General features: G+C 30.1%; 1 protein-coding gene across 1 annotated transcript; it reads left to right on the plus strand.

Moving 5' to 3' along the window:
• Positions 1-6955: 6955 nt before the first annotated feature.
• On the plus strand, positions 6956-8786 carry LOC131622351 (transcription factor MYB98-like). The gene is made up of 3 exons (XM_058893381.1): positions 6956-7572; positions 7659-7785; positions 8169-8786. Exons 1-3 carry the CDS (start codon positions 6956-6958, stop codon positions 8784-8786), a joined length of 1362 nt encoding a protein of 453 aa, XP_058749364.1.
• The last annotated feature ends 257 nt before the right edge of the window (positions 8787-9043 follow it).

Genomic DNA, 9043 nt, shown 5'->3' on the forward strand with positions numbered 1-9043 from the left:
TTTGAACCAAACACATTTAATTAAAAATATTCCCTCCCCTCCCCTCCCCTCCCCTCCATCAACCCCGAACCAAACACACCCTAAGGGAGAAACACTTTATCTTCAAGGGAAAATATTAAATATCATAGACTTAAATAGATTTTATGTTATACCAACAAAGGAGAGAAAAATTTTATCTTCAAATTAAAATAATTATTCTAATAAATTTATTATTTTTATTAAATGAGTAGATAAAATGATCTAATTTTCCCTGGGATAAAAAACAATACTCTGGATGAATTATGATAGTGATGGTAGTTGGATACCAACTTGTATTATAATTGTATTATAAGTATACATATAAATTAATTATTAATATTTTTATAATTGATGCATATATAAAAAAAATGCACATTTCATAGATATTTAAAAGTGTTTATAAAAATATATGTCATTTTAGTTAAATTTCTAAGTTTTTTTTTATAAAATGATCTTATTGATTTAAATATTTTTACGGGTACCAGACATTTTTCTATATATTCAATTATTATTTTTTCACGGGTACCGGACATTTTTCTATACATTCAATTATTATTTTTTCACGGGTACCAGGTTTTTTTCTATACATTTAATTATTATTTTTTACGGGTATCAGGCATTTTTCTATTAAAAAGTATAAATTTGAAACAAATGCGCGTCCCGTACCAGAACCCGTGCGAACGCACGAGTTTGTTACTAGTTTGATTTGAAAGAGTAAAAGTGAAATATGTGTATTCGGAAGTGATTTTTCCGCTGGTGTGTGAAAGTAGTTACAATTACAACAAGACGTTCGGAACCTTATATCCTAAGTCACTAAGTCGTTGTAAAAACATATTATACCATCTATTATGTATTGAAAAAAATTGGCCCAGTCAGGAGGATAGTAGTTTGTGTGAATCTATGTGCTTGTATGTATAACTATTTGTAATCGTTAGATGATCTTGTTGGTTTTGATGATGACAATTCCTTATGTCAAACAATATTTTAGTGAAATCTTTATCTATTAAGACAGTTCAGTGATCAAGATGTTCTTTGTGAAGACAAAGGTCAAGACACCTCAATGATAACAACTCCTTAAGTCAAACGATATTCTATGAAGTCTTCGGTGACAACTATCCAACAAATGTGAGAGTTCTTGTTGTAACACCCTAAACCCTGATACTATATTCAAAAGAATAAAACGATAATTTAGGATGTCACTTGACAAAGCATGCATACTTTCATCCTTTAAATTTCAGCATCTTTGCAGTAAAATTTAATCATAACATTATACTTCAAATAGTCACTTCAAAAGAAAAGCCAAATTAATTACATAATCCATAATTTAAATAAAAAACAACTCAAATGCTCCGTTATCGATGTTACAGATCAGAGCATTAAACCGAACTAAAAGGCGATCAAAAAATAAAGTAAAACTAAGATGAGCTCCAAGGACATCATCCAACTCATAACAAAAAAAATCACTCATCCCGAGTATTTGTACAACAAGGTACAAGCAACACAAAAACAACAAGAAAATGGTTGAGAATAAACTTCAATATATTAACAGCGTAAAGAATGTGAGGGTAGATTAAAAGACACAACAACATCATTTAATCACACCAGAACACCACAAACACTTATTCTCACTTAGCCCACATGAATAATTCACACCAACATCACAAAGCTTACAAGTAATGCAATGTGACTCATGATTCAATACTATGCATGTGGTACTAACTCAACAATGATTCCTCATACGAACTAGATTCCCCTTTATGAACCCGAGTCCCCATTCAGAGCTCCGGACAAGTCACTCCGCCCTTTTTGAACTTATGATTCTCCTCTTTTGCAACACGACACAATATGATGCATGACATATTATCAATACAACAACAACAATAATAACACGTTTATGGTTCCTCCTTCGAACTATCACCATGATATAACACTACACGTTAGCTTTCTAACACTTTGAACTGCATCTCAATCGGAATCCCATAATTAAAGTTACATCGTTTCCAATCAACGTTGTTCTGTCAGGAGAGGATCTTGCTCTCTAGACGAGGTTTCGAAACCAGAAGCCCTTTTTTTTTCTCTACACGGCTCGCCAAGCAAGCCTTTGATCTCGCCGAACGAAAGCGCTTGATCCTGCACAACTCAGAATGCAATTTTTCATGCCAGAGCTCATTCGGAGCTGTGATTTCGACCTATAGCAACCCCAATCGATCAGAAAAATATTCATATATATATATATATTATACACTATTTCAAAAACCTTTAATCATCAATTACCACATCATGATCAATACTTTTCATGGATTTAAGATTATGTTTGAAAGCTTTAAGAACACAACAATGGCAATTCACAATTTCAAAATTCAATCACCAATCATATATAAAAAATTAGTATATTATAGAGCGCGGAATTCATATAACAACATGGCATATACCATAATTTCCTCATAAATTTATCAAACACATCATGAACAACAACAATGGTAAACAATCCTATAGGAGGGTGAGAATCCCTCTCCATCCTTCATATATCACACCAATATCTAAGCAACCCCCCATACCTGAATTTTCTAGCAAAACAACCTTGTTCTTGAGTATATATGTTATTCCTAAGCTTTTTTTCTCTATAGTCTCTTTTCTCCCAAAAGCTCACACTTTCACGTACCGACAAAATTAGCCTTTCCTAACCTCCTTTTTATGTTAGTCTAGTTGTGATGTTTCTAATTATTCTACTATAACCCAAATTCATATTAAAAATAATTATTAATTAATAATAGAAATTAGATTTAATATTAAAATAAATAGTAAAATGAGAGAAATCGTATATTTGTGGCTTAACTGGAAATAAGGTGATATTGGGGATACTGAGGTGAGGATTCCTCTCTATGCTTCATAGATAACACCAATATCTAAGCAATCTCCCTTTATCAGAATTTTCCAGCAAAGCAACCTTGTTCTTGAGTTTGTTGTTCCTAAGCCTTTGCCTCTATAGCCTCTTTACTCCCAAAAGCTCCCACTTTCACGGACTAACAGAATTAGGCTCCCATAACCTCTTTTTTATGTTAACCTAATTGTCATGTTCCTAATTATTCTACTATACCTCAAATTCATATTTCCTTCTCACCTCGTTATCCCCAATATCTCCTTATTTTCAGTTCAGCCCCAACTCTACTATTTTCTCTCATTTTACTATTTATTTTAATATTTAATCTAATTTCTACCGTTAATTAAATATCATTTTTAATTTTCTTTATTTTTCTAATACTTATACTCTCTCCATTATTCTCCTCATTATAAAATTAATTAAAATTCTAATTAATTCTACTACCCTCACCAATCCAACCACATGCCACATACTACCCACATATTCACACAAAAAATCAACTAAAAGCATACAATTCATTTAATAATTAAATAAAATACAACGAAATTAAATTAATTAATTGAATTGGGGGTGTTACACTTGTTATCTAAAGGAGGAGAAACAAGAACTAATGATGGACTCTCATTTGGATATAGATAATAGGGATTTGTGGACTATGTTGAGAAATCAGTGTTACTCTAGAGCGTCGTTGAATCGTATATAATAGGAATTTGTGGAATTTGTTGAGAAATCAGTGTTGCTATAGAGTGTCGTTGAACCGTAAAAGAAATGATAAAGCTAGAGATAGTGCATTTGAGAGGTAAAGAATTGAAACATGCAGAAAGAAAGAAAGAAAAAGATTCTCAATTGAAGCCTCAACAAAAAATATAATAAAGAAGAACAATGTTTGCTATAGCTTGAAAGCATTGATACTATGTTGACCATGGAAACTTAGAGAGAAAGACGATGACATATTTCGGATTGGATGCAGTTACCGTGCATAGATAAAAATCTATGCACCATGCATATATTATTATGGACCCTTGGATCATTGGATCAAATTCTAGACATCAATTATTATTACTCAATACTCAATACTCACCACTCAATACTCAATACTCAATACTTAATACTGGATTAAAAACATGATCCAATAACTTATGTAGGCTTATGCATGGTGCATAAGTAAAATCCTTATGCATATTAGCCAAAGCCTTTCGGATTATCATTGATTGATGAACAAAATACTTTGAGGAATTATGAAAAATTCCTTTTATGAACAAAAATTGATAGTTAGGTTTCTTAGATTACTACAAAATTAATAAACCAATAACAAACAAAAACTAACTCCTAACAATCAAAATGGAGTAAACTATGAGATTTTATACTCCCACTCCCACCTTGACTTCACACCCCCGCATATTTTCATAATGGCGAAGATATTATTGTCAAAATTTAACCAAAAAAGATAGAACAAAAAATCTCGTAGTGCAACTGAAAAATCTGGTATGAATTAAAAATTTGATAGTGTATTTTAGAAAGTCTAGTATGCATTTTACCGCTTTTTAGAAAAGTATGGTATAAAAAAAACCGATACGTTTTGTAATTTTCGATTTTTTTTAAAAAAATTGATAGTTCATTTCCGATACAAAAAAAAAAAAAAACGGAAATTAACACTACCGGATTTTTTGAAAAATTCGGTAAAAACTCATAGATTTTTTAAACATCCGATAGTATATTTGAAAAATCCGGTAAAAAATCATAGTTTTCTTGAAAAATCCGTTAAAAACTCATACTTTTCTTGATAAATTCGGTAAAAACTCATAGATTTGTTGAAAATCTTGTAAAAACTCATAAAATTTTGAAAAATCAGATTGTGTATTTGAAAAATTCGATAAAAATTTGTGGAATTTTGAAAAATACGGTAGTGTATTTGAAAAGTATGGTAATTCAAACCCGATAAATTTTAAAAAATTCGGTAAAAACACATGAGATCCCCTAAAAATCTAATAAAAATTCACAGAACCCTAAAAAATCCGATAAAAACTCACCAATATCTCCAAAATTCCGATAAAAACTCCCAAAATTTTCTAAAATTCTGAAAACACTTTTTTTTTTTTTTTAAAACAAAAGTTCACAATGGATGTTATTCTAAAAGCACCCTTTATATGGGGTGCCAGGGCAAGGTGGGCGTGTGTCAAGACTCAAGACAAAATCTTGTAAGCTAGGTTACGCTTCAAATATAAAATGACTATAACACACATTTTTCTTTCTTCCTCATTTACAACTCAAAATTTTGTTCCTCTTCCTCCATACTTTCTACAACTATATTTCGCTCTTTCATTTCTTCTTTTTGCTCTTCAAATTTTCATCAATTCATCTTTTTTTATTAAAATGTAGGTTGGTAGTGAAAATGTGATTAATATTATTATTTTTCAATAAATATTATGTTATTTAATTATTTGTTTTTAAAATAAATTATTTCTAATTTTCTAAATTAATATTCAGTGTCTTAATAGAATATTTTTGTCTAAAATAAAATATAATTCAATTTTTTTAGAAAACAATATTTTTTTAAAATATTATATAGTATGTTTTTAGAAAAACTCTATATTTGAAATATATATATATATATATATATATATATATATATATATATATATAATAACATTTTGAAAAAATAATATGTATATTCTGTTTATTTAGTAATCTATTTTAAAATAGAATGTAAAAAAATATCGGTAATTTTATTATTATAATGTTTATTTATTATAATAATATTATTATAAAATTTTGAAATAAAATTTTATTTTTAATTTTTATTATAATATAATTACAATAAATTTTATTATATAATTTTGTACAAATTGTGGGGAGTTTAGACCCTAGAAAAAAATTTACTAATTTGTCAGTGGTTTAATCTCTAGTAAAATGCGTCCCACCACCAATATATTTTATTGCTGATTACTATCTACTTCTCTGCGTGATTTTGCATGTTAGTTAACCAACATGTTAGACTATAAAAATTTACGAGGGATTAATCCTCCAACAACTTTGTGATGGAATCCCTCAACAAAAAAGTTGCAATGACGTCTATTGTAATATAGTTTGGCCTCGCAAAATTTGATTTTGTGAGGTGACTTTGACTTTTTGAGGAGTAAAAAAACGAGTTTTCTTGTCGTAAAAATAATCTTTTTAAATATTAAATACTTCTTCTATCAGTAATGGCAGTGAGACTATTAGGTTAAAGTAGTAAGCACAAATTGAGCTACCAAGCAAGAGTATCAAACCAGCATAGGGTGTCTTGCTACCCAATTTACAAGCCATCAAATTCAGCCTAGTTAATTTAAATTTTTGCTATGAAGGTTACACATTGAATGAAGTAATTGATATGTTACATATTAATAATTATGAACTCTCAAATCTTGAAACTTCCTTTTTATTGTAATACATATTGCTACTTTACTATGTACAAGTGACACTGATTTCATTTGCTAAAAAAAAAAAACTTAATTTAAAATATATTAGCATGAACATCTCACATTCACATGCATAATTGTCTTAAATATTTGAAACCCTTATTTAGATTAATCACGGCTCAAGCGTACCAAAATAACTAAAAAAGTTATTTAATTACAATTTAATTATAATAAATTTTAAATTATATGAGGTAGTCTACTTTTGCCCGTCCCAATAGTTTAGTTTTGCTCGTCCCAAAATAAGGACCATGGTTACACTATTTTATGCATTTTGTATATCATTAGACATAAAATCTATTCACAAATTTTTTTTTTGACTATATAATAATAATTAACTAAATTTTGATAACGTTAATGTTAATTATACTTACTTAAATTGCAAATTTGTAACTATAATCTATTAATTTCAGTAGCAGTTACAAACATGACAATTAAATAAAGTCTTACTAGAGTATAAATCTTATAGTCAAGTTTCTTGAGAGGAAACAAACAATCTTATGCATTTGATGATTCATTTCAATTGTTCTATATAGTTAATGCATTATAACTCTCTCTCTTATAATAAAAACACACAAATCAGTGTTAGTTTGTTACACAAATGTTTCCTTCACTAGTTTCTGCGACACCTAATTCTGTCATGGTTCTTGAGACAAATCTCGGAGAAAACTATGCCTCACAACAACCAATGCACTTGCAAGAAAACTACTTAAAACCAAGGATGAAAGACGAGCTTCCTAATTTTGATGCTCATTCCTCTCAGGGTAATTTCTTGCAAGATTTTCACCATATTGATCAGTTTCACGTGCATGGCTCTTCGTCGTCTAATCATGTTTTTGGGGTCCAAACTCAAACTTTTGATCCTTTTGGGAATGAACAATGTGCAAATACAGGTTTTGAAGTTTATAGTGACAAGTCTTTTGCTGAGAACAAGTTTATTGATAATTTTCAATATGATGGTTATAGTTTGAATGTTCCTAGAAGGAATCATTTTGATCTTATGGTTGAAAACCAAAGCTATTTTCCGTTTAATAATCCTTCGGAAACCAAACCGATTGTACCAGATGATGAAGTTTCAAGCATAGCACCAACAAGTTATTACCAAAGAGGTGATTTGAATAGAAACAACAGGCTACTATCTCCGACCACAAGAAGAGCGTTTAAAGCGAAGAAGAAATCAAGCATAGTGAAGGGGCAATGGACAGTGGATGAAGATAGGTACTATTTAATTTTTCTAACACAAGTGTACTTTTTGCATATTTCGATTTTTATATGTGTTTTGATTTGAATGCTTCTTCAAACAGAATGTTGATTCAGATGGTGGAACAATATGGAATGAGGAAGTGGTCTCATATTGCTCAGAGATTGCCTGGAAGAATAGGGAAACAGTGTAGAGAAAGATGGCATAACCATTTAAGGCCTGACATTAAGGTATATCTATGCATTTGCGCGAAACACTTCTGTTTTCACCCGATTTTGAAATGCACCTACTTACGAGCCGTCTCAAGTTTTTCTGTTTTCGCATGATTTTGAAATGCACCTACTTACAAGCCGTCTCAAGTTTTTTGAAGGCTTAGATTTTAGTCGCAATTTAATCATGACAAAATAAATAGAAACTCTATTTAACTAGGGTTTAAGTGTAATAAATATTTTATGAGATCCAGTTTAGTCATACATTTTAACTGCGACAAAGTTTAGACCATGTGTGGTAATCTGTCTTGCATGCTCTCAAAGACGGCTCTGCCTACTTATAATGAAATTTTTCCATACGAATTTTTCTTCTATATTAAATTTTAATTCGCGTGTTTTTGTAGAAAGATATATGGACTGATGAAGAGGACAAGATATTGATCCAAGCTCATATTGAAATAGGAAATAAATGGGCAGAAATTGCGAAAAGATTAGCCGGAAGAACTGAAAACTCAATCAAAAACCATTGGAACGCAACAAAGAGAAGACAGTATTCGAAAAGAAAATGCCGCTCAAAGCATCCTAGAGGCACACTTCTGCAGGAATATATCAAGAGCTTAAACTTAGACCAAAATCCACCAAGAGACTTTCGAAAAAAATCTTCTTCTAATGCTAAGAAAATCATTACTTGCAGCACAAGCAAAGAAGCAATACAACAAAATCCTCAACCACAGATCATGAATCAGTTTTGTCCCAATGACCAATCAGTCCCGAACTACGAGTTTAATGATTTTTGTTTGGAGGATAATTTGTTTGAAGAAGGGTGTGGTATTGATTCTCTGCTAGATGATATGGCAAGTGTTCCTACAATGGGTGAGAAAGAATTTGATGAAAAACTATGTGATGATAAGGGAGGTATACAAGTTGTTAATCTTGATGAACATCAATTTGAGACTCAGATTGAAGTTAAGAAGGAGATGGATTTGGTGGAGATGATATCTCAGGTTAATCAAACTATTTGATAAATAAATCTTTGTCCAAAGATGATATAGAATTTGAATTCAACTTTTCATTTTGTTACTATTTATGTTATATCATACTTTATGATAATTAAATATTACAACAGAATATCATTACATGTTTGTTTAAGTGAAGAAATATAGTTTAAGTTTTCAACCAACATAGTCACTATAAACAATAATGAATAAAGAAGACATTTTGCATAAGATTCAAGTTATTTATTTTACTTCATTTTTTATATTTTTATCATCTTATTAAC

The sequence above is a fragment of the Vicia villosa genome, unplaced genomic scaffold (genome assembly GCF_029867415.1).
Source record: "Vicia villosa cultivar HV-30 ecotype Madison, WI unplaced genomic scaffold, Vvil1.0 ctg.000029F_1_1_2_unsc, whole genome shotgun sequence".
Classification (NCBI taxonomy): Eukaryota; Viridiplantae; Streptophyta; class Magnoliopsida; order Fabales; family Fabaceae; genus Vicia; species Vicia villosa.